Source organism: Lolium perenne, chromosome 1, assembly GCF_019359855.2.
Source record: "Lolium perenne isolate Kyuss_39 chromosome 1, Kyuss_2.0, whole genome shotgun sequence".
NCBI lineage: Eukaryota > Viridiplantae > Streptophyta > Magnoliopsida > Poales > Poaceae > Lolium > Lolium perenne.
Window position 1 is genome coordinate 224,789,232 of NC_067244.2, and position 25,628 is coordinate 224,814,859.

General features: G+C 46.2%; 2 protein-coding genes across 4 annotated transcripts; both read left to right on the forward strand.

Annotated features, from left to right (window-relative positions):
- The first annotated feature begins 2,453 nt into the window (after nt 1–2,453).
- Nucleotides 2,454–12,949, forward strand: LOC127327252 (uncharacterized). Of its 2 annotated transcripts, none has more exons than XM_051354029.2 (13): nt 2,454–2,637; nt 3,611–3,828; nt 4,681–4,792; nt 5,663–5,751; nt 5,828–5,896; nt 5,983–6,112; nt 6,428–6,610; nt 6,708–7,071; nt 7,316–7,425; nt 8,305–8,458; nt 9,338–9,684; nt 9,763–9,958; nt 10,576–12,949. In XM_051354029.2, the coding sequence occupies exons 2-13, from the start codon at nt 3,651–3,653 to the stop codon at nt 12,799–12,801; spliced, it is 4,158 nt and encodes a 1,385-aa protein (XP_051209989.1). In that variant the 5' UTR covers nt 2,454–2,637; nt 3,611–3,650; the 3' UTR covers nt 12,802–12,949. The 2 variants fall into 2 exon arrangements, with proteins under 2 accessions (XP_051209989.1, XP_051209990.1); XM_051354030.2 differs by having other exon boundaries at nt 2,455–2,637; nt 6,452–6,610.
- A 5,879-nt stretch (nt 12,950–18,828) lies between these two features.
- On the forward strand, nt 18,829–23,497 carry LOC127327251 (calmodulin calcium-dependent NAD kinase). 2 transcript variants are annotated; one of them, XM_051354026.2, is made up of 8 exons: nt 18,829–19,437; nt 20,377–20,600; nt 20,710–20,771; nt 21,606–21,827; nt 21,986–22,115; nt 22,285–22,610; nt 22,842–22,983; nt 23,072–23,497. In XM_051354026.2, the coding sequence occupies exons 1-8, from the start codon at nt 19,341–19,343 to the stop codon at nt 23,309–23,311; spliced, it is 1,443 nt and encodes a 480-aa protein (XP_051209986.1). In that variant the 5' UTR covers nt 18,829–19,340; the 3' UTR covers nt 23,312–23,497. The 2 variants fall into 2 exon arrangements, with proteins under 2 accessions (XP_051209986.1, XP_051209987.1); XM_051354027.2 differs by lacking the exon at nt 18,829–19,437 and having other exon boundaries at nt 20,442–20,600; nt 20,696–20,771.
- Nucleotides 23,498–25,628: the final 2,131 nt, after the last annotated feature.

Sequence of the window (25,628 nt, forward strand, 5' to 3'; positions counted from 1 at the left end):
CTCTGCTCTTGGAGGCCCAACACTGTCTACAGGAAAAGGAGGGGGCGTAGACATCAGCGGTGAAGATGGCGGTGGAGACGGCGGTGGAGATGACTCCGGGGGCAATTCCCCGTCCCGGCAGGGCGCCGGAACAGAGACTTCTGTCCCCCGAATTGGAGTTTCGTGATGGCGGCGGCTCTGGAAGGTTTTCTCTGGTTTCGTCGAACGTGGGCGAGGTTTTAGGTCAGGGACGACTAAATAGGCGAAGAGGCGGAGTCGGAGGGGCCACGGGGTTCCCACACAGTAGGGGGGCGCGCCCCCCCTTGGGCCGCGCCGCCCTGTGGGGTGGGGCCCCCTTGGCTCCCCTCTGGCCTTTCTCCGGTGCTCTGGAAGCTTCCGGGAATTTTAAGATCTTCGGTGTTGATTTCGTCCGATTCCGAAAATATTTCCTTACTAGGATTTCTGAAACCAAAAACAGAAAACAAAGAACTGGCCTTTCGGCATCTCGTCAATAGGTTAGTTCCGGAAAACGCATAAATATGACATATAATGTGTATAAAACATGTAGATATCATCAATAATGTGGCATGGAACATAAAAAATTATCGATACGTCGGAGACGTATCAATAGGGAACTGCGAACGCTGCCGGAAAGGAGCTCCATGTAGTTCTAGTAAACCGGTGAAGGCTGACGGACATAGTTCTTCTGAATAAAAGCAACCATTTGAAGAAATGGTTATGAAAACTTGCATTGGTATTAACTTTCTGGTCTAATGCTGTAGCTAGTGCATTAAACACCTCTTTCCTATAATGAACTTGTTGAGTACGCTCGTACTCATCCCACTCTTAAATCCCCTGCTTAGATATGGAGGCATCGAAGAAGTATCTACAGTGCAACTCGAAGGCCAAGGAGTCAATATCTACTTCAAGGGACAGGACCCTGTCAGAGGAGTCAAACACTACATCCAATAAGGTGAAAACCTAGATTAGCAATAGAAGGGAACTAACTTCCTAAACTTAGTTCCTATTTAGCTAGAATCTATTCATAGCCTCTGTAGCTAGTTAAATACTCTACAAATAGAGTTCGTGTTAGGAATAGACTACGAGTCGTTCTCCTGGAGTTATTTGCAATATTACCTCATTGTAAAGTAGGAGGCTGTGATGATCTTATGTAACAGAGTCTGTGTGTAATTCTATAGACATGCCTTGGACCCGCATATGTTTCTGTTGTACCACTCTGAGCGATATAATACTAGTGGAACGGTGTTTCATTGGTGTTATATCAGACTTGCATACTACACCATGCAGTGGTATGCCGGGCACCACAAACTTCCTCCGCGCCCATAAACCTAAGTATCGGTAGTTCTTGTTGTTGCGGCCGTTGTGGCTAATGTTAGTTTGAAGGCTTACGGTCGCTGACTCGAGATCCATATCCACACTTTCCCCCCAAATTCATCGTACACATCTCTAGTAGCAGTGGAGCCATACAAGATAGAGAAGTGAAAATAAAGTTTAGTAATTGTATGACTATATCCTCTAATTAAGCATATCAAGCTTATGCCTCGAGAATTGCATTTTCTAATAAATTAAGACTTGGAAAGAAAGAGAGTAGAGTTTTCTCCATCGGCCATGATAACAACGGTGCAATAGACAAGAAACACTCTAGAGGAGGGGAGTCATGGAGTTTCATGAACATGACAAACGATTTGGGGTCACGTTGTCTCATATGTAAGGCCACTTGTTCTCCCATATGTTTTTTTTTGCGGACAATATTGATTTGAGAGAAGGAAAAAGGAAGGAACAATGAGTCATTAGAGGTTATCGTTGGTGAAAATAACATAAGATGTTGACACGGTAGAAGAAAAAAAGAAAGGAAATGAACACGGAGGGAATGTCATGGAATGAGGAGTTGCCCATGTTCTTTTTGAAAAGGAATGCAATAAGGTATGAAGGTGGTACACTAGGTCCTCCATCGCCTCGCCTCGTTCAGAAAGAAAGGAGGTGGAGTCAAAAAAAAAAAGGGTAACAAGTTCGCATGCGACCTCGAGTCTGCAAATCCATCTCTCGTTTATGGTCCATGCCTTTTCAAAAGGTACTCACCTTTCTTGATCAACAAGTGAAAACTCAAAGGCAAAAAAGAGTTCGTATTTTTTTCAGGAAAAGAAAATAAACAAAAGGGCATGCGCTCACCGTGAACATTTCCCATGGGTTCCCGATCTGGGGCGCGCACCGCCTGACCTCACCCGTCCGACCGACCACGCGCAGGTCCACAAAGCGAGAGCACGGAAAACCTCACCTCACCTCACCTCACCAGTCATCTCCAGCCGACTTCCCACAGTACCTTTTTCAGTTTATTTTCCTCGCCGTCCGACGCGCACAGCAGCCAGCAGGGGAAACCAGGAAAGGAGGAAAGGGCGATCAGACCGTGCCAAAGGTCACCACAACACACCTCATCACCCATCCGTCGCCCTCTCCTCCCCATCTCGACTCATTTTTTTCCCTTCTCCACCTCTTCCTCGCTCTTGTTACAAGTCGCAATTCCCCAATCCAGACCATATTCCCCTCCCTCTCCCTCTCTCGCGTCTCGCCCCGTCGCCGCCCCGCGCCCAGCACACTCCTCGCTCCGCCGCCGCACGACACCGGCGGCGGCTGCGCCAGGTAAACACCTCCCGCGCCTCTCGGTCCTGCTTTAGATCAGGAGCCCCCCCTCCCCGCGCGCGCGCCCGTGCTCCCCCACACGGCCGTCGGCGGCTGGGCGGCGACGGGTAGGGCTAGGGCCCGGGCGGTTGCGTGTTGACTTGGCCCGGTCCGGCAGCTGGCTGATCCGATGTTGAGCTGGTTGGTTTCCGGGTGCTGTCAGCTCGGGCCTGCCGCTGAGTCGACAATTCCAGAAAATGGGTCTCGGTAGATCCCCTTGTGCCGCCTCCGTTGAACCGACCGGACTAGGGCTCGAGAATACGGCGAACTACTATAGCTGTGGAGTTCACAGACGGAAGCCTGTCTTAAACCAAAAGCAAGTAGAGGAGTAGAGGTCATCGGATTCTACAACTATTGTCGACAGCGGCGATTATTGAGAATTGGAAGGTTCTGTGTAGGTTGGGACTGTGATAGGCTATTTTTTCTCGGTTTTGTGCGTGCTCCGTAACTGTTTTGTCGGGAGGTACAGGAACTGATTCTAATGCCTACTTCCCCGGATAAAAAGAGTACTGCCTTTGTTACCATTGCGGTGCGCTGGATTCAGCTCACAAGCGCGATAATTGTCGAATTCAGATGGTGGTTATTGAGAATTGGAAGGTTCTGTATAGGTTGTACCGTGATAAGCTAGTTTTTGTCGGTTTTATGTGTGCTCCGTAACTGTTTTGTTGGGAGGCAGTTCTACTGCTTACTTCCCCAGATAAGAGTACTGGATTTTGTTAGAACTGCGGTGCGCTGGATTCAGCTCAGAAGCGCGATAGTTGTCGAATTCAGACGGTGATTATGCGCGATAGCCGTGCATGCTTGATAACTGTTTTGTCGGGAGGCAGTTCTACTGCCCACTTCCCCGGATAAGAGTACTACTGGTTTTTGTTAGCATTGCGGTGCGCTGGATTCAGCTCAGAAGCGATAACCCCGTTGTCGTTTGTGCATGCAGCCGCGGATAAGGTCGTCCGAAGTAGCTGAGGGTTTCGCTGATGGCTGGTGCCTCGGCGACCGATGACTCTTCTGCGAGCACCACCGGGATGAGGGATGACGACCGCAGCCTGTCCGGCGAGTCCTTGTCGGAGTGGCGCTCCTGCGACCAGGGCGACAGCGGAAGCCCTTCGACGTCCCCGCCCTTCTGGGACACTGATTACGATTTTGATGATCGCGGTGAGTCAGCGCACTTTGCATATATATAGCATGGTTTTAATTAGCATGCTGTTTTGTTGCGACATGGTCTTATTTGGATTGATGCCATGTCTTTTAAATTTGACATCATTGGCATGTTCGAATAGTCCAACACCAGCTGCTCAGCTGATACACTATATAACTCTTTTGTGCACCAAAATATCTTGTTCAGCTGTAAGGGTGCTGCGTGTGATCCATTTATCAGTCCCTTGTTTCATTTGGCAGACCCACTGTATGCAAGGTTGATTTGTGCTGGCTTTACTACCATAAAAACTGTGCTAAAAAAATGCCGGTTGGCCACTCAGACATGTATCTGATTCGCATTGTAGAGAGGTTTAAATCGTTTCAATATATGTCCTTAATGAAAAAGGAAGAAATGGTGATATGGTTAGATCGTAGTGTCTGATGATTCAAGGCATTTATCATTCATGATTAAAATCAGACCAAATGTATATTAGAGCGGTGCGTAGTGTATAAAGATTGAACTACTTTCCCAGTATATCCCTTGTGAAGAAAATAAAATGTGACCATGCTGTTATTTGTTTTTCTTATGATCATGTACCTACTCAATTGCACTCCAAGTGTTCACTTTCTATACAAAACTTTAACTACTAAAGAAATACCTTGTGATTAGAACTGAGCTAAGTACAGCTTAGTGAATTTAATGATTTTGGAGATAAGTACCACTTTCTATACAATTAAATTATTCCTTTACCTTCTCCTTTTGCCACTTCACAATGCTATTGATCGATCTCTTTTGGAGATACCCTTTTGTATATTTGGAAGCTCTACTTTCTGTGTGTTTGATCTCATCTCTCTCAACTACAATAACAGGCCCCAAACCTTCAGAATTATATGGTCGACATACTTGGAAGATTGAGAATTTTTCTAAGGAAAAGAAGAGAGAAATGAAAAGCGAGCCATTTGATGCTGGTGGTTACAAATGGTAAAGTGATTGTTGATTATTGTTAGGAACGCTGTTCAATTACTTGGACAACGATCTTGGTAAATGACCTACATTCAAATGTGACTTGGGATCTGAGGGGAGGAAATCCGCCAATCGCTCTACATGTTTTGATGAACATATAGCTTAGACTGTTTGAAAGTGTTTCACGGTTTACCTTGTGCGTGTTCTTTTTGCCCTGCGTGGAGACATAGCATTCAAGAGTTTGCGTCCTGTACGTGAGTTATGATGTAGACATTATTTAGTTTTCCTGTAGCTTGTCATTTGTTTCTTTCTCATGCTGGTATTTAGAAAATGTAATATGCAGAACATGTGTCTTAGTTTGTTTATTACTTTCCTTTTTGTTACTTTCTGCACCCTAACCCCATCCATGTTTGATTATAAAGCTTGCATATGAATGTTTTTCTGACGTGTTAACCCTTGTCCAAGAAGTGCAAGTTCTGAATATGAAATTTTGTTCCTCAAGTTGGAGCTAGGAGAGTGCCACATGATCATTTTCCCATGTGCCATTTTCAATTTTGTTTTGACATGTTTTGGTTTATTTTGTATTACAGTTATTTATGTTATGTGGGTGGTTGTGGGATTGGGGAGGGAGTAAGGACTGGAATTTCACTATCCTGATATCTCTGTTTTGATTATGCTGTTAGACTGTTGACACAGCTTGGTATACAGATGTTACTATTATCTCTTTGTGGCTACCAAGTTTTCCATTTTTTATCTTCAGAAAGCTTTGTATGTTCGCTGGGGCTTTATGAATAAATCTGAAAGCTTCCTGACTAATATTTCTGGTGTACAATTGTTCTTTTCTGTGTGCACGATTGCACGTCCACTGATTATGTTGCTGTTTCACAGGTACATACTTGTATACCCTCAAGGATGTGATGTCTCCAATCACTTGTCATTGTTTCTTTGCGTTGCTAATCATGACAAACTCCTCCCAGGTTTGATGTTGCCATGTTTGCTGCTATCTTGCACACATTTGAAATTACTTCCCTGACTCTAGTATGACTATTTCAGGATGGAGCCATTTTGCACAGTTCACTATAGCTGTAGGCAACATGGATCCTAAGAAAGTCAAATACTCAGGTGAGCTAAACTTGGTTTGTTCTTTTCCTAGGAAGCTATATGTGTTTCCTTGCCTTGTTCAGGTGTTAATGAAGTAGTTTTTGTAGATACTTTGCATAGGTTCTGGAAGAAGGAGCATGACTGGGGATGGAAAAAGTTTATGGAGTTGTCAAAGATTCAGGATGGTTTTCTTGTGGACGATGTTCTTGAAATAATTGCTCAAGTTCAAGTCATCAGGTAGTTAATCTGTCTATGTTCATGATCTATAGCTAATATGTTCATCATGGTGCTTCTGATTCATGCCTCAGAAGAAAACTGTAGATCTGTTCATTATTTCATTTGAGCATGTCTTCGCAAGAACAATATTGTTGAAACTGCTATTTTTTCTAATATATCGTTTCTTCCTATGACTCGTACTACTATTTCCATGGTGGGCGTGCAATGCATTTGTTTCAGTTTCTCATCTTTACTACTTTTATATAGCAGATAATTTGCCGCTGTAATTTTCTTTCGGTATTTATAGGTCGAATGTAAACTATCATGTAACATCAGACTGTCTGTATTTTCATATTCAAGGGAGAAAGTGGACAGACCATTTCGTTGCCTTGAACGCCCTTATCGCAGAGAATTGCTCCGTGTCTATACAACAAATATAGAACAAATTTACCGCCGTTTTATCGAGGAACGAAGAAATAAACTTACCAAGCTCATTGAGGACAAAATTAGATGGTCCAGGTGACCACATTATCTTTTCTAGTATATATCACAATAATTTTAAGTTGCTTGTTTGTTCCTATTATGTTTACAGTTTGAAATCTTTGTGGCCTTTCAGTTTTCGTGCATTCTGGTCAGCAATTGATCCAAGAACCAGGCAGCGTATGTCCAGGGAGAAGACTAGTACCATACTTAAAGTATTGGTGAAACATTTTTTTGTAGAGAAAGAGGTTACTTCAACATTAGTGATGGACTCTTTGTATACGGGTCTGAAGGCACTTGAATACCAAAGTATGACCATGAAAGCCAAAACAAATATAGCAGAATTGGATGAACTACCTGCACCCATGGTCCATGTTGATATTGACATATTTGTTTTGGCTGGTGATTTTATAACTTTACTTGAGAGAGCAGCCTTAGAACCCTTGCCTTGTCAGCCAGTATCTCCAAAGGATGACAAATGTTCCCAGAGCCGCATGAAGGTAGGCATAATGAGGTTTGATGTGTTGCAACATTTTTTCCAGTTCAGTAAGAGATATTCTTGTTGCTACTTGCTACTGTCTTAGCCATACCCATGAGGCCGTGCATATTGTTTGCTAATTCATTTTATAAAATCTGTCTTCTGGGATGTGATGTTGTAATAATAAATTTGGGACTGTACTCTGTTACAGAGTGGTGAAATAACTGCTGCACCTAATCATTTTGTAACTATTCTCATCTTCATAGGATGGTAGTTCTGGCGAGGTTAACAAAATCTCCATGGAGCGCGAAGAAAGACGCCTAACTGAGCTTGGGCGAAAGATACTTGAAACGTTTGTGCTATCTCACATATTTAGGTAACAATGGTTTTTTTTTTATGATCTTATTGCTTAAAGCTATAGCTAGTTTGTGCTATTGGTGAATATCAGAAGTTACTTGTGGCTCAAACTTTGTGGGCTGATTTATTGAAAGTCTTGAGCAGTTGTACATTTGAATAAAGCTAGTTAACCCTTGAACTGTCAAGATTTTTCTAAGAGATGAAAAACCTGGACACAGTGAACTTTGTGGAAATTAAAGCCGAGGATTAGTTTGTCTATCCTGAATGTTCAAGGCTTAAATTGGATCCAATTCCTAAGTACTAGAAAGTTACTTGACCGGTTAATCCCATATTAGGCTGTATCTTATGTACTTAATCTTGTGTCATGCTCATTAGCAACAAAAAACTTGATCTGGTAAAACATAAGTGCTGTTCTTGATTGCATGCAGCCAAACTATATTTCTAGTGATCAATTATCAAAATGAATGATTAGGTTAGGCACATGAACATGATACAACCAGATTGTCTGAAAAACAAACGAAAAAGGCGTCAATTGTATTTTGGGTACCATTCAGTGTCCAGAAAGATACTTATCTGTGTCTGGTGGAAGTATAAGATTGTGGCACAAGTTACTTCATTTTTTTCTTTTGTGTGGTTGTGCTCTATCGTACGTATTTGATGGAAGGTACTTTGACCATTTTATAATGAAGCAGGGGTCTCTAACTCTCTATGCTTATCTAGCTCAAAATAGACTAAATATTGATCTTTTCTAAAGTTTACAAATGAAAATTAGGGCATTTCTTCTATTTAAGATTAAAAAGAAAGTTATGGTAGATGAATCTTCAATTGTGGTTAACTGTTCTATAGTGTGATGATCAACTCTCTGTTGGGTCTGATTGTTACATTTTTCTTGTGTCAGTGGGATTGAAGTTGCCTACCAAGAAGCTGTTGCTTTGAAGAGGCAGGAAGAGCTAATTCGTGAGGAGGAAGCAGCGGGACTTCTTGAAAATGAGACTAAGGGAAAGCGCAATGGTGGTGTGAATGACAAGGACAAGCGTGCAAAGAAAAAACAGGTTACTTTCTTACGTCTTTTCTGGTTAGTTTCGTAGGTTGAATTGTATTGCCCTCCGTATGTATAGAAACGCCACAGTAGTAACCAACCCTAGCTAATATCTATAGTTTCTGGAGCAAGTTTCCCATCCAAGAATTATCGAACAAGTTTCCCATTGTGAGTTAGGATTTATATTTCTTCTTTGCAGTTCTTGATGCATGCCAAAACATCGTCTTGAGTTTGAGTTAAGCCTATATTTTACATTTTCATCGGTCACAACTTTTTATATCCTTCGGTCCTTCCCTGCTACCGCCAAGTGGTCATGGGTGATTTCGGATAGCAACTACCTGGAACTCGCTGCTGGGTGTTAAACTAAAAAGGGAAGCATGTGGTTTGTACCAAGAACTGGTTGGAAGCTTGGAACTCTTCTAGTTTTAACCTATGTTTTTGTGAGTTTCAGTTATGTACTTATGTTATGAGAACACTTAAAAACTTGGCTTGATTTCTTGTGATGAATTTGGCCCATAGTCCAGCTAAACTTGCTAAAGTTTCCCAAGCTTGAAAGAGCTGCTTAACCTATAGATGTATATGAGCTCATCCCATTTTAGTGAGGAGCCGTTTTCTTTCTACTTTATTATTATTCCATGGTTTTATGTCATGCTAGCTACCTAGCACCTAGCATTATTTTGGTGCGAAGATATCCTAGAACTAATGACAACAGATATTTTACATGATATTGAAGATACATTAAGTTTGGTGCATGTTTTTTGGTTTTCATACGTGTGCAGTATTTCTAGTGTGCTGCCCTTGGCTCTTAATGTCTCATTGTTAGGTTAATGCTTTCCTTGCTCTTGTATTTTCTTGTTTTTGCTTGTGTGATCTTAACTTGTTTCTTTTTCAGGCCAAACAGAAGAAGAACAATCGTAAGGTTAAAGACAAGGAAAGAGAGGAGAAATCAGACGCGAAAATTCTCGAAAGACTGAATGATGAAATCACAATTGATGACAGTGACGGCTTACCATCTAATCAGGCAGAAGAAGTGACAGCGAAGGTTGGCGATACCTTGGAAGAAGGTGGTGCTTCAGATGGTCCAGATCATTTGGACAGTTCTAGACCTATGAATGGAAAGAGAGGCTCCTCTATAGAGGCTAACTCAGTAGCATTTTCGGCTGATTCAACTGCTATGAATGGTACTCACAGCAAAGTAAGCAATTTGCCAGACAGCAGAAATCACTTGTCACCAAATAGGTAGGTGAAGACAATATGTTAAAAGATTTGCATTGTGTTTGTAAGATCGACACCTGACCTAACTGGATTTTTGTGCAGAGGAAAAAATCAGCGCAACAAGGGCGTAAGCATTATCAACTTTGCTGAAGAAGATGACTGCTTGCCCTCCTCCAGTGTTGCTGCCAGTTCAGATCGCAATAGTTCTGGCTGTGGTACTGCACCAAAATTGGACCGAGATACTGTTCTGCTCACCTTGAAAGATAGACTTCGTGAGCTGGGGCAGCGTCTGCACGAGGTGAAATTACTCTTCCACCTTTGTGGCATTTGCCTTTATAGTTTCAGTTGGCTGCATTTTCGAGTGTCTACATATGCAAGAATGTTGAAGGTCCAAATTATGAGATTTTTTTTTAAATGTTCGATAAAATAAATGCTCACTGTCCGGAGTAGTTGTCCTTCGTTACTCTTATGTATTCTATAATCTCTAAAGTTGATGGTTCGAAATTAATTTCAAAATCGTCAGTTATGCATTTTTATGCATATGGGGGTCCTGGTACAGTCTGGATAAATTCATGTGTTCAAATCTCAAAATCAACATTGTAAAGTTACACTTGTTTGACGATGTCCATTTATATGTGCTATGGGCCTATGGCTAATTGTTGGAACAGCTTTTAATTGCAAAAATGATTCTGATTTAGTTTTCTATCCCATATCCCCACCCCAGATGTAGGATGAGTAGTGTTTGCTTTTGTTTTTTCAGGAAGGGAAGATCCATATGTCAAGTGCATAAAATACATATGTATATTTACCGTAGTCACTTGCAGCAGATGAGTTGCTGGGGTCTTGTTTTCCTGCTTCAAAACAAGCTTCAACCAATTCATTTGTGTAACCTGTTTTTCTCTATGAATATTTCAGAAAAACATTGAGGGGAGAAAACTTTTCAAAGCTCATTTTGAAGCAATGGAGTCTCAAACAAAGACAAATGGGTCATCCTCCTCATCCAGTTCTTCAGAGAAGCCACCTGATGCCCTGAAGAGCCCAGAACATTCCCAGGAAGTTGCAAACGATGTAAAAGCTAATGGAACAGCTAATAAGGATGTCCCTGTGGCCAAATGTGTGCCAGAGGAAGCTGTTTCAAGCATGCCAGCCACCACGATTACAGAAGCTGTGCCTGGTAAGGTCCCTCCCAGAACAAAAGTTGACCCAGTTTCAAGCAAAGATCATGGATCGAACTTGACACAGCAAACAAATAGAGCACATCCGAATAGCTCAAAATCAACTCCAATTGATACAGATAAAGATGTTCCTCTTGCTTCAAGATCGCCTAAAGTCAATAGAGCTGCTACAGTTCCCCCCAAATCACCACCAACTGGTAAGGCTGCCCAAGTTCGCCCAAAATCTCCACCAACTAATAAAGCTACTCCAGTTCCTCCAAAATCTCCGCCAGCTCATAAAGCTACTCCAGTTCCTCCGAAATCTCTGCCGACTGATAAAACCTCTCCAGTTCCCCCAAAATCTCCACAGACTGATAAAGCTACTTCAGCTCGTACAAAATCCCCACCAGCTGCTAAAGCTTCTATGGTTACTCTGAAAACTCCAGCGGCTGATAAAGCTGGCCCGGTACCTTTAAAATCACCGTCGGCTGGTAAATCTTCTGTAGTGCCCCCCATACCACCATGTGCTAAAGATGCGTCCCTTCCTTCAAAGTCTGATAAACCCGTGCCAGCACCCCCAAGACTACCACAAGTTGATAAGGCTGCTCTGCTTCCCTCAGAATTGTCACAAACTTCGCGCAACGTTTATTCAGAAGCTCGAGAAGAGACTACTCCCGTAAAGGTCATTTCCACCACAGTTTCTGAGGCTGCTGTCACAACATCAAGGCCTTCAAGTGCCCCTGTATTCCCTACACCAAGAACGACTGCACCAGCTACCCCACAAGTTCAAGTTTCTGCATTGCTTCCACGCTCAATGAGTGAAGCGGCTGGAAGATCAGGAAATGATCCTTCCCCTTCTGCCCCAGCGTATGTTCCACAGACCTACCGTAACGCTATCATCGGCAAGCCTGGTCTGGGTACGAGCTCTTCAAATCTCTCATACCAGTCAGCTGCTCTCGGACAAGGTACTTCCCTTTCACAGCCGCTGTCAACATATGCATCAACTACATCAGTGATGATACCTCCTGCTGGGAGGAACGATCACCTGTCAGCTAGGCATGGGTTCAAGTCTGGGTTGGGGAATTCAGATGGACTTGACAGTTGGCAACCATGGAAAGGTGATAGCAATAGCAACAATCATCTCTGGAGAGATGAGTCCCCTTACCAGCGAACAACAAACGGTCATGCATATCAACAAACTTGGAAAGATGATGGGTATCAGCAAGCACGGAGTACTGAAACAGAAAAATTCAGCAGGTTTGGAGGATTGCAACCGTCAAGACAGACTCCTGTCAGTTTTGGAATGCAGCAGCCGCCAGTCGCTGATGAATATCAGCACCTGGACATCATTAATGATTTGCTCGACGAGGAACAGAGCAACAATGGCGGTATGCCGGAGCCTCTACGGCATGATTACCATGCCTTCGGCCTGCCATATACGCTAAGAGGCAACATGGCAGATTCAGGAATGACTTCCGTTAGCAGTCCTGGACGGTTAAACAGAGGCAACATGGCTGACTTGGATATGGCTTCTGTTGGCAGCCCCAGGCGGTTTAGTAGAGGAAACCTCGCAGATTCAGCAATGGCTTCTCTTAGTAGCCCTGGGCGGTATAGCAGAGGCAACCTGGCAGATTCCGAAATGGCTTCTGCTAGTAGTCCCGGTCGGTTTAACTCAACCGAGCGTTACTACGATGATGGATATACAAGGGGCTATGACATGAGCCCTCTCCAGGGGATGGCCAGGGATATGCAGTTCTCTTCGTTGGATACATACGCCACCAATGGTGGCCTATCCGACATGGGCACGTCGAAGCCATGGCTGTATGGGCACAGCCCTTCTTCCAGCCCATCGATGACTCTGGGATCAGTCAACACAAACGGCAATGGGTTTGCGCAACAACAACACCAGATAGGGGACTACAGTAACCTGGCAGGCGGGGTGAACGGAGGCTCCGCGTATCGCCGCCAGGCCAACGGACGCTGGTGATAGCGTGCCTGTATACAGTCTTACAGTCAAAAAGAATAATGCTTGTTGTAACAGATGCTGGTGCCGGGCCCTGAGCTTCTGCAATGGCATGTAATTTTAAAAATATTTAGCTTTTAAAAGGGGAAAGAAAGGGATACAGTTTACATTCTGTAAAGTGCTTGCCGCGTCTAGGTTTGCTTTCAGAGAGTTTCGAGTCAGAGTGGTCGTCTGACTGAATGAATCACTAGACGCTGTTCTAACGTTCGTCGTCTGTGTGTGTGTGGTCGCTGTCTTTCAGAGAGTTTCGAGTCAGAGTGGTCGTCTGAATGAATTCATCACTAGACGCTGTTCTAACGTTCGTCGTCTGTATTCTAAAAAAAAAACGTTCGTTGTCTGTATGCGTGTGGTCGCCGGCTACGCTGGCAGTGCCACGGTTGACATGCCGTTGATTTCGCCTCAGAGTCATCTGAAATATTAGGGCATATATAACAAGGGCGACACAAACGGATGTCAGGAACCAGGTAGTGACCGGGTTTACGCCTTGGATGCGTCGCGGCGGACGAGCCAAGTGAGCGTCTGCTTTTAAACAGGCCTGACTGGCAGCGAGCCATATGGCTGTATCGATCACATCGCTTTCGTGGCCGTCGCTTTGGTGGTCTTCACTTCTGCGTTGCAGCCGTCGTCATCAATGGCGTCGCTTCCTCTTCCACCCTAGGACTGGCAGCTAGGTTTCTGCGCCGCTATCAATGATATCGTGTCCCACGCGCACCTGGTCTTTAAAAATGGACCGACATCGTCCCTGTCATTGCCCACACCACCGACACCGCCTGCTTTTTCAACGGGCCTGCCTGACAGCGAGCCATAGGGTTGTACCGATCGCATCGCTTCCGCGGTCGTCGCTCCAGCAGTCTTCGCTTCTGCGTCTGCGCCACAACCTTTGCCATCAATGGCGTCGCTTCCTCTTCCACACCAGGACTAGCAGGCGGCAGCTAGGTTTCTGCGCCGCCATCAATGACATCGTTTCTCGCGCGTGCCTGGCCTTTAAAAGTCGACCGACATCGTCCCTACCATCGCCCACACCATCGACACCTTCGCTCCCACCCGCACCACCGCATCACCATTGGGAAGAAGAAGAAGGACTTCAAGGCGTCTGATAGCGGCATTAAGAAGGAGGCATGATCGAACAGGTTACCGCTTCCCGTCAACGTGGCACGGCTCATGCACGCCAACTGCACGCCGTGCCACCGCTGGCGGGACGTGCACCTGCCTGGTGGCGGCTGGCGGCTCAGCCACCTCCGGGTGCCTGTCCCGCCCGTGCCTCTGCGCGAGCTAGAGAGGAGCGCCGAGGTCCGCGCGGACGGTGGTACATGCTGCCGGACCTCCGCGCTGATCCCGCCTTTACCGTCAACTCCAATAGCTTGCACAGCTGTCGCGGGTCCAAGGAGGATCCGAGGAGGGCGGCGGGATTCCTCGGCGACCGGGACTTCCCATTTGAGCGTCCACCGCCGCCTCATCGTCGAACACGGCAACTGTCGACGAACGCCTCCACGGAAGGACGACGAGGACGAGGACTACGACGCGCTGGCCTACCACAACTAGGAGGCCAAGGACAACTCAGACGACTTTGTCGCCTGCACCTTTCACGAATGGCAGGCGGCCAAGGCGGAGGGCCGCGAGTTCAACCTCCCGCCGACGATGACCGACGATGAGATAGCGAAGCTCGGCGTCCTCGTGTCGCAGGTGGACCGACCGGTGCAGCCTCCGCTACCCCGGTACTCCACCGACATCATGCCGCCGGCATCACGGAGGAAGAGGCCCTTCAACGGGCACTCCAGAACTCAGCCCCGCAACTGCCGCCTCCACCTCCACCACCGGCGTTCAATCCGTGGGCTACTCCACCTCCACCACCATTGCCGTGGGCTGCTCCACCTCCACCTCCATCGCCGGCTGCACCGGCGTATGTTCCGCCCGTTGCCAACTGGCCGTGGCCGATACTAGATTTCGTCGTGCTCGACGGCGACGAGGAGTAGGTGAATGCGTCGTGTTAGTTTATATTTTTTATTTTCCTTTCTCCACTATGTAAATTATGTTTTATGTTGAAAACGGCAAAACAAAAAAAATGCGTCGTGTCGGTGGGACACCCGGCGCAAACGAACGCGTGGTCGATTTTGACCATTTAAACCGATCCAAATGGACAAACGTGAACATTTTGGACGTCCCTAAATTCCCTTAGGCTGGTGCCAACGCGGGCGCTAGGAGGGGCGCTACCGCCCGCGACGGGGCGAGAGGGAGGCGAGAGCGGGGCGAGACGGTAGCGTCGGGCGGTGGCGCGGGCGCCCGGCGTTAGGGCCCGCCTATAGCCCGCGTTGGAGGCGAGAGCGGAGCGAGAGGGAGGCGATAGCGGTGCTAGTGGGGGCGGTAGGGAGGCGGTAGGGAGGCGGTAGGGAGGAGAGAGAAGTGAGAGCTGACACTATAGCCCGTGCACTGGCATCGTGGGGTGAGAGTGAGGTGAGAGTGGGGTGAGAGTGAGGAAAAAGCTGACGTGGCAAGGCTATAGTGAGATGATGCATTGGCACCAGCCTTAGGAGTAAGGGCGCACGGGTGGCCGCCTAGTCTGACCAATTTAGTCCAACCTGTGCAAAGTCGTTGGCATTGTGCGTCATCCCCTGCCAACAAAAGCTGGCCCTGGCCGGCATGAGAGCATCTCCACCGGTACTTGGAGCCGTCGTAGCATTGGGAGTGGCTGCCCACATCGGCTCCAAAAAAATATATTCAATGTCACATACGAATAGCAATTCAAAGTTCCGTACGTAGGAAAAATCAAAGTCCCAAATAAAAAGGGCAGCGCTCAGCGTCGGTCGGCTGACGTGGCCTGCTGAAATCGGTCGTTCTCCGCGCCGTTGGATCAAGATCCGACGTCCGAAATTTACCGCGGTGCGAGATTTGCATTTTACCCCCTGTTTTTCTGAAACTTAACCCGCGGTCCTTATACTAAGTATTACAACAAAATATCTCACTTCGCTTACAAAAAATATGTACTATTACAACAAAAAAATTACAAAAAATATAAATAAAATAGTATTATAAAAAAATGGTTAAACAACAATAGTTTTGCTATAGGTTGATTTACAACAAAAATTGACAACAATTACAATAAAAAATCAAAAGCTATAACAACAAAAAACATGTGTTCGTGGCTGTGAAAAATTGATTAAAAATAACACATTTTATATATATTAAATTACAACAAAAATCACCAGCTATTTTTACCAAAAATTATTAGCGATTACAACAAAATAATTTATAGCAAACGTCCAGGTGAACATTACAACATCTCTGACATGCTTTCTCTATAACTTTTATATGCATTTGTTACAAAACTAACGAACATATACAACATCTCTACGAAAAAAGTGTCCATGACTAAAACAATTACACCAAAAATCACAAATAATTACAATAAAAAAGTCATCCGTTTACAACGTATCAAGAAACACACATTTTCGTAACATATCACTTAGAAAAATCTTACAAAATATGTCGTGTGAGTTTACAACAAATTTTTTATCTAATTGTTACAAATCTGGAAACAATACTGTACATTTCTTAAAAAAAGAGCAACACTCCAGTTTGGGCCGAAACCAGGCCCATAAAGGGCCGCGCGGAGCGAGGGACGACGACCGATCGCTGGCGAGCGATCGGTCGCCGGATCTGAAGCGTTTTCCAAATAAAAAGCAAGTTGGTGGCCACCACTTCCGGACACTACATCGCCATTAAAATCCGGCTACCAAAACAACATGAGACACGCATAGAGTCATAGAGATCAAATGGATGGTGGTGGCATCTCAATTACCTCTGGTTCCCTGTCTCTGTCGGCTTCTCCATCACCGGGTGGTGTTTGTGTTGGCGTCACCGAGGCCGCCGATGCTTGGGCAACAATAATCTCCTTGCCGATGCGATCACGATATATCGTGTACCACGCCTTTGCCAACTCATCCATGCCAGACAAGTTCACCGTCAAGATCATTGCTTCTCCTTCATGTTTGCCTATTCAACGTTCGAAGCCTCATTCTTTGCCTTGATAATGGTGGCATGGGCTTCCAATTTGATGGCTTCAACCTTTTATTTATCAAGTTTCAACTTTATATCTTGCTTTTGCAACATCACCTTCCACCTTGCATCGCTCCTTTCGTCTCCCTCTTTTGTGTTGGATGTGACCTCGACCATCATCTTGTTGATGTATGCTTCAACCATGGCCAATGATGACACAAAATTTCTCTCGGCCTTCGCCTTTTTGTTGCCGGTTGGGGCCCAACCGAAGCCGCAGAGGAGTGGACCGGTCCATGTCCATCAACGACGGTTTTACCATCGTTGAGAGATAGCTGGATGTCATCCCATATCTTGCAACCTGGACCAATGAAGACGAAGTCCTTATCCTTGTATTCTTGCTTGTACATCTCGAGCACATCAAACTACTAAAGCAAACAACACATACATCAATACACAAAATCAGTATAATGAATTGGCCAAACTTCAGGAACCTACATATAGTCTCTTGCAAATTCTTGCCACTCGGATGCCTCAACGTACTTGATGGTCTCAAGATGACCATGGAATTCGCTGCAAGCCTCTTTTATGGCACCCCACCTATGCGATATGGCCGACTCGTTACAAATCATGTCTATCATTGCATACTCTCCGAAGCGCTTCCATTTATTGATTTGGTCGAAGATCCTCTTATAGTATTTCTCGAAAGTTCAGTTGCCACCGTGGGGTCATGGCTCACCGTCTTCCATGCTTCGGACACTTGTCCTCCATCGACTTTCAATTTATACCTTGACTTCCATTCCTCTTCTTCTTGTTAGTGGCAGCACCGGTCTCAACATCAACCACATCGAGGTTCTCCACCTCTTTGTCCTCCTCCTCATCTTCGGGGACGTTCTTTGCGTGGCCATGGCCACGACCATTGACGACGTTGCTTAATATTTTGGCGCCCATGGTCTATGCACATAAATGCAAATGATCAATGTTTGATGAATTATGCACATTCAAAATGACATACTAGTAGTGAACTCACACCTCGTCGGTGTCGTAGCGCACACGCGACACATGCTCCAACATGTGGCATGCGTCCACGTCGTTACCATTGAACATGCTGCGGGTAAGGCCAATGTTGTCTTTCACGTAGCGGGCGTCCACACATGCACCGCCTAACGGAAGTGGTCCCTGTCGCAAGTTAGGCAAGCTGGAGTACGAGTGGTTGAGGTCGAGGCCGATGCCCTTGCCTCGCGGCACTTTGACCGATGAGAGGACGGTGTTGGGATTGGTGGGCGCCTCGCTGTCACCAATCTCGGGGGAGGAGAACCGAGTTTGCTCACGTGGTCAATTGTGACGTACCTGCATCGAGCTAGCTCTTCCTCCCAAGTGGTGTCCGTTGCCTCCTCCGGCTTCTCCGTCACCCTCTTTCTTGCGTGGCTAGTCCCTCTCCCTCTCCTTCGAAGGCATCCCAGTGATGGCGTGCGCAAGTGGAGGAATGGAATGGATGGGGGAAAGTGGTGGGAAAGAAGGAAATAAAGGTAGGGTTTTGATTGTGTGGCTCCCATGGGCGTAATCCAACGTGGCCGCAGGTGACGGCACCCCCACCCAGTCCTCGTGGGTCGAGACCGGCGTGCGAGTGAGGAGTATTTCATCAGGGCTCCGAAAACACCGGCATAGATAGGGTTGCCGATGTACCATCATTTTATAGCCGATACCCTAGTAGATCTATTGAAGACGCTATTGATGCCGCCGGTGGAGATGGTGGCATGCTGAGTTGCTGCCGTCATCCACGCCGCACCAGGTTCCAAAGCCGAGCCGGCTGCGAGAGCGACCATCCGCGCGAGTCATCAATCAGGGCGTGCGTGCATCGTTGACGGGAACGCCGCTTGTGCCGAGAAGATCGGAAGACGTCGCCGCGTACGTATACATACCATACCAGCACGCACGCACGCACATGGCCCTTCTACAAAAGAATCTGGCCTGGCCGGTGGGGCGCAAAGTCAAAACTGCGCGCGATCGCTCATTACGGCCACCGGCCGTTGGCACGCCACCACCAACCACCACCACCGAGGTCGCTCGCCGTACGCACGCCGTCGCGAGGCCGCGACCGGAACCCACATCCATATACAGCCAGGCCAGGCCCCCTTCCTCCGCCGCGGGGTGGAACTGGGGGAATGCCTCTCTTCCTCGCCTGATTTATCGTCTTGCTTGCCCCCACGCGAATCCCGCGGCGCCGTCCGTCCCCATCGCCGCCGCCGGCCCCGCCCCGCCCGCCAATTCCGTTGGGAGCCACGGCACGCCACTGCCCCGGCCCCGTCCCCCCGGGGCTCCCAAATTTCCAACCCGCCCCGACGACTCGGCTGAGACGTGTCCGCATATACAAATCCACGCCGCATCGCGCCCTCCTCCTCATCCTCATTGCCTGGGTGGAGTGGAGGACCTGTGCACTGTGCAGGCGCAGCGTCGCCTTGACCGCGGGGGCCGTCCGACAGACGCGAGCTGCCGGGGTCCGACGGAGCGGCATGAGGGACGACGGGCCCGCGGCGGCGCTGGTGCCGCGGCTGCTGGTGTCCAGCGCCAGCCGCGTCCAGGAGCTCGAGAGGTTCTCCCATTACGTCGGTACGTGCGCTCTTCTCCTCCCAATCCCCTCGCCGCCCCCTGCCCTTGCTTACTTCCCGCCGGGTGCTGCTGCTCTTCGTTACTTCGCCGCGAGCATCAATCAACCGTTGGGAGCGGCTCAGCCATTCCCGGTTCGTGGATAAATCGGGCAGACACTCTTCGTGCTCTGCCGTGCTGCTTGCGTGCTTGCTCATAGTCCTAGCCACTGAATCGCGTGATCCAATCCATCAGGATAACCTGCGCCACATTTTCTTCAGTTCCTATACACTGTTTGCGCGCTCGCCCCGATCCCCATCCAAGAAATACGGACGCAGCTCGGGAACCCCAGCGCCACAAGCATCACCATTTCTTAATTATCCCGACCCCTGGCGGAGATTTAAGACTAGCCCCAATGGGAGTATCATAAGTAGTATCATGCATGCCATGTTGGCAAAAATCTGATGTGTCACATCAATTAATGAGGTGAGAGATGATAGTAGTATCATGATATGATACCGTATCATGACACATAAACCTAGAAAACTTCATGACAAATACATCATGTACACACATTTGCATTGAGATTCTACAAAACATTAAATATGACATAAGTATGATACCATATTATGATACTATGCATTGTAGATGTGGTATCATAAACTAGTATCATGTGCATGATACTAGTGTATGATACTTCCCATTGTGACTAGTCTAACTAGACCCAACTTGCGCATCCAACAGACTTCTTTTTTACTTCAATAGATAACGTTCCTGCTGCATGCGCATCACTATCATTCCCCCCTGTCTTACAATTTAATAGAAACACACATCGCTATCAGGATCCAATACCATGCCATGCTCCTTCGTTTTGGACCCAAGCTGTTTCCCCTCCACCTTCCTTCGTTCCTGCATTTGCCCGTGTATGCACTCCCATGACCAAATTATTGGTCTTTTCTCCAGCGAGGCAAATCGGGTTCGACCACGCCAGCGAGTGCCCCCACCTCTGCACGCTGGCGTATGACTACCTGCGCAAGAACAAGGGCTACGAGGAGAACATATTCGCCTTCTTCCAGAACACCGCCGACCCTGAATCACTCATCGTCAAGTTCATCGAGGAGCTCGACAAGTGTATTCTGGGTTACTTTTCGTTCCACTGGAAATGTTCCACCTACATGATTACCCAGGTAAAAAAACGGAGTTTGAATGAAATCCACCACCTTCTGTTTTTTCCTCCTTGCCAATCTTCTTCCACTGATATCTTGTATATTTATTGATACAGTGTCATCTCCACAGGTTCTCACAGTGGAAGGTGCACCTAAAAGAAAGCTCAGGAACATGGTGCTGGAGGCCACTAGGTATGTATATTTACTATCCACTCTTAAGCTACGTCACGCCTCTTAGTCAATGCCATTGGCTATTCTTTGCTCTGTTTTGCACCGGTTGGTTCTAGGTCTGGCTTACATCATCTCCTCAGTATACTCTAGTGGATCTACTTACGTACTTGGTATGTCAATCTGGTTTAACTAGTTTAACCTTTAAGTATTTATCATTGCCTTATTCACCACATTCTTTCTATTTTCTCCTATCTGACCAAGCGGTAGATTAGTTAACCTGAATCTAGATCAACTTCAGACTTTCCTCAGCATGGGTATGTAGCAGAAACCGAGTCACCAGCGATGAGATGCAGATGATACCCATGTGCGAAAGGCTTTAATTTACTCCTGGAACCACATGTTGATTCGTCATGGGACTTTCCTGGAAATGTTCTCCATGACTGAGCCCATTCCTTTTGTGGTTGGATTTATTATTTTAAATCATGTAAGCAATTCATTTGCAGCCAGTGGGATTCAATAATTTCAGTGTGAACCTATCATTTCTAAAGCGATATCCGTTCTGGTCGGCAAAACATAGTTGAATTCATACATTAAAATCGTAAAAAAAAAAAGTAAAAGTACAAGAACTATATGCTTAAGATTGCTCTTGGATGTAGCAGATATCTCCCTATCTTCCTAAACAGAGGAGTTTAGATTGAGAATATGCTTACAACTTCGATCCGAGACATTGTTTTCTATTTTAACAGAACATAAAACTGTAACCTGCTTCAATCACAGAGGATATATGAAAGTAATAATCTATGTTTCTGTGACACCAAAACTGAAGTCTATTATCTTATTCTCCCATAAACACAGGAATCAGAGATTTGAGAGGGTCACAAAAAACTTAAAGGTTACCAGGCTATTCTCCACACTGGTGGAGGAGCTCAAGGCCATAGGACTATCTTCACATGATCAGGCGCAATGCAGTGACGTGATGGTCCCTGCAGCACATTGTGATCGCAGCCCAGTCCTACTCCTGATGGGTGGTGGAATGGGAGCTGGCAAGAGTACTGTACTTAAAGATATACTCAAGGAGTAAGTTTTTCAATTTTTTGGTTATTGCTCATTGCAATTCTTCTATTGCAATATGTACACGTTGTGACACACAAAATGCAGAATAAATATGAGAACAGTTACATATACGATGCCTCTGGCTATAAGCTGATCCTGTGCTATACATCTATTATTTGCAGATCATTTTGGTCTGGAGCAGCAGCTAATGCAGTGGTGGTGGAGGCAGATGCATTCAAGGAAACTGATGTTATATATCGAGCCATTAGCTCAAGAGGCCACCACAACGACATGCTGCAGACGGCAGAGCTGGTACTTGTTACTGTGTTCTCTATGTACACATATTATTTAGAAAACAGCCTAAGCAAGTGAGACGGTGTATACCTGTTAGTTGACTGATAAAAAGGAAGTAATGAAAAACTGAATTAGCAGATGAATCAGTATACACTTTCTTATATTATGATTCACAACCTTGATACAGGTGCACCAGTCATCGATGGATGCGGCTTCTTCGCTCCTGGTGACTGCCCTCAACGAAGGGAGGGATGTGATCATGGATGGCACACTATCTTGGGAGCCATTCTTTGAGCAAACAGTAGCCATGGCAAGGACTGTGCACCGGCAGCGGTACCGCATGGGCGTCGGCTACAAGGTTACTGAAGACGGGACAATCACCGAGGATTACTGGGAGCCAGTTCAGAATTGCAGTACTGACGAAGAGAGCGAGATGAGATCAAGGAAGCCTTACCGCATCGAGCTCGTCGGTGTAGTCTGTGATGCCTATCTGGCAGTTGTCAGGGGAATCAGGTGAATCTCATAACTTAACGCATGCCAAAACTAGCGTCTACGTCACTAAATTTCCACTCATTTACTCCTATTTCTGTTTCATACAAATGTCCTCACAATTTGGCACTAGCTGAACTATATACTAGTTAGTTTCCTGTACTGAACATCTCACCCAAAAAAGCATTAATCTGCAAGATATCTGCTCATACTTGAATGCAAACACAACACTATCTGAAAAGTTGGCATTGGCAGGAGAGCGGTGATCACCGGGAGAGCAGTGAGGGTGAAGTCCCAGCTGCAGTCGCACAAGAGATTCGCCACGGCGTTCCACGGGTACTGCGGCGTGGTTGACAACGCGAGGCTCTACAGCACCAACTCCATGGGTGCTCCGAAGGTGAGCAGCCTGAACTCTGAAGTCGATAATGGACTCCTCGTCGCCCTATCAGACTTGTTAAGAAACATATGGTGTTGTTGAAACGCAGTTGATAGGGTGGAAGGACGGCGAGAGCAACCTGCTGGTGGACCCGGACGAGATCGGCACCTTGGAGAGGGCGATCGGCCTGAACGACGAGGCCAACTCAGTCGATGAGCTCTACCTTGACGGAGAGCCATCACCCTCGGCGTGGCAGGACCTCGTGGCGTCACCGTCCAGGGCGTCCATGCAGCGTGAGCTCAAGGCCGCGGTGCAGGCGAGCGAGGCACGCTTCCATGCCGCGTCATAGTAGCCGTTGGCTGGCCGTCTGTGCCTGCCGCTGTGACGCACCGGTACAAACTTTTGAGCCGTACTGGTGCCTGTGGCGTTTTTCTTTCTTTTCTTCTTTCTTTTTCCACGATCTTTGGTTGATGTGGCTTATTAACGCTGGTGGGTGGTGCTAGATGGCTCATGGAAAAGGCCGTTGTTGTCGATCGATCATTGTGTTTCTGTATCAACTGAATCTGGCGTCCTTTTGCACCCACCCGTCCGTGCAATTTTGTTTAACGGCGTGCTTCGATAATCTTCGATTAGAGCACAAGCTCGGTGCACGATGTTCTTTAGCAGGAACACTACAGAAACACAATGATATGCCTTAATCGTGAGGTCTGGTTTTTAATGTTGTGCTATAATTAATCACTCTGTAGTTTTGTGAAATTGGTCATTAAGTCTTCGTGTGATAGTGTATGCATTACATGATGTAAGATTTTCACTTCGGCCTAAGAGAACGAGGCAACAAAATGACAAGATGAGGTGCCCTGGGCAGTGGGCACCCTCATCTATATTGTACATAGTATGTAGGTCTAGTTGAATTGGAGAACTTGTGTGGTGCCCATCCTGTATGAATGGAAATCAAAAGCGAAGTATCTAATCTAAAATGTTCATTCCGTTTTATCTTTCTGCATCATTTGGTTACTGTTGTGCCAAATCTGCAGCATTTCCTCTTGTGTATCGTGCGAACCTCTGATACTTATGGCCATGTCGTCCGTTGGTTTTCCTTTGGGAGATACAAGATGCAAGTGTTGTACCTGATGCCTCACCTTCATAGTTGCTTCTTCCAAGAGTCGAGTTGCTTGGAGTCGTTTGACTCTGCAGGATTTCCTAACATGAATCTGTGATGTTCAAGGTGGCAATGCTAGAATATATAAGGTGTCTGGAATTTTGCATCCGGAAAGTCCATGAAACTTTTAAAAACCCAGGGGTTTCTATTATGTAACATTACAACCAAATGAAAGAAAACTTCATGGAAAATCCCCAAAATCAATGTAAAACATGTAGGGAACCTCACATATCATGTAAATATCATGGAATAAACACCAAAATTCATGAATACATTTTACATGTATCACCAAGGCAGGACGACTAACCTTGGTTAGGTCGGTTCTAACGATCATCCCTGTCCATCAACTGGTGGTGTTGGGATTCTCCAAGAAATACCGAAAAATGTGGAGAAGATCTTGCGGGGTTTCCTCTGGGCTAGCAGGAAGGAAGCCTACCACGGTCACTTCCTTGCCAACTGGCGGAAGGTGTGTCACACCCTCGAACTCTGAGGGCTGGGAATCCCTGATCTTTCGAGGGCGACAATTAGCCTCTGCGCCCAATGATTGTGGTGGATGCGCACATATCACAACAAGTCATGGAACAGTTTGGACATGCAGTTCTCTTGGGATGAGCAGACCGTGTTTGTCGCATCTGCAAAGATGGTACTTTGCAACGAAACCTCTGTGTTGTGCTCTTCTGGGAAGACATGTGGTTGGACGGAAAGTTCATTTCCGAGATAGCGCTTGAGATCTCTAATCTGGTCTCGGGAATTCAGAAGAGGTGAACGGTTTGGGAGGCTATCCTTGAGATGTGTTGGATTTCAAACATGCGCGGAGCTCTTGGCAACCTCGCCTTCTGGTAGTACATACAAGCTGGTTTGTTCGTGGTGTTCAGCTCAAGGCTATTTCACACATGTTAGTTTGGCGATGGATGGCAAATGACGTCTACTCATCTTCTTCGTCGATGATACACACTTCGTTGCGATTTGTTACATATGTGCATCATTTTGGTTGTGTAAGTATGATCAAACTGTTATGTGTATATGATACAGAGAAATTGTACCGATGTTACATGCATGTTTCTATAATGTTGGATGACTTAGGCGAAATTGTTGGATATAGAGGAATGTTACAAAACAATTTTTTTTTCAAAAATGTTACATACGCATAGTAGAATGTTACATTCGGGATTATTTTTGTACTATTGACGGGTTTTTTGCACCATAATTTCGCGACTTGACAGACTATACTAAAAAATTGTTGGGTACAAATATTACATACGACGCGTGGAAATCATTCACTTAAGTGCATCCGACGGTTCAGAAGGGGGCTGATGATTTGCCCAGCTACAGCCGGCTGTAGCCTTTATATTGCTATATATAGGCAATCTTTTTTTTGAACATTATATATTAGACAAGCAAGCCGCCTCATTAAAAACCTTTGATACGTCTCCAACGTATCTATAATTTCTGATGTTCCATGCTTGTTTTATGACAATACCTACATGTTTTGTTCACACTTTATGAT

Coding starts and splice junctions, on each gene's coding strand:
- LOC127327252 (XM_051354029.2), top strand. CDS start 3,651: ATGGCTGGTGCCTCGGCGACCGATGACTCTTCTGCGAGCACCACCGGG. Junction 5,752..5,827: donor TCATGACAAACTCCTCCCAG/GTTTGATGTTGC, acceptor TGACTATTTCAG/GATGGAGCCATTTTGCACAG. Junction 9,959..10,575: donor TGGGGCAGCGTCTGCACGAG/GTGAAATTACTC, acceptor TGAATATTTCAG/AAAAACATTGAGGGGAGAAA.
- LOC127327251 (XM_051354026.2), top strand. CDS start 19,341: ATGAGGGACGACGGGCCCGCGGCGGCGCTGGTGCCGCGGCTGCTGGTG. Junction 21,828..21,985: donor CTTAAAGATATACTCAAGGA/GTAAGTTTTTCA, acceptor TATTATTTGCAG/ATCATTTTGGTCTGGAGCAG. Junction 22,984..23,071: donor ACTCCATGGGTGCTCCGAAG/GTGAGCAGCCTG, acceptor GTTGAAACGCAG/TTGATAGGGTGGAAGGACGG.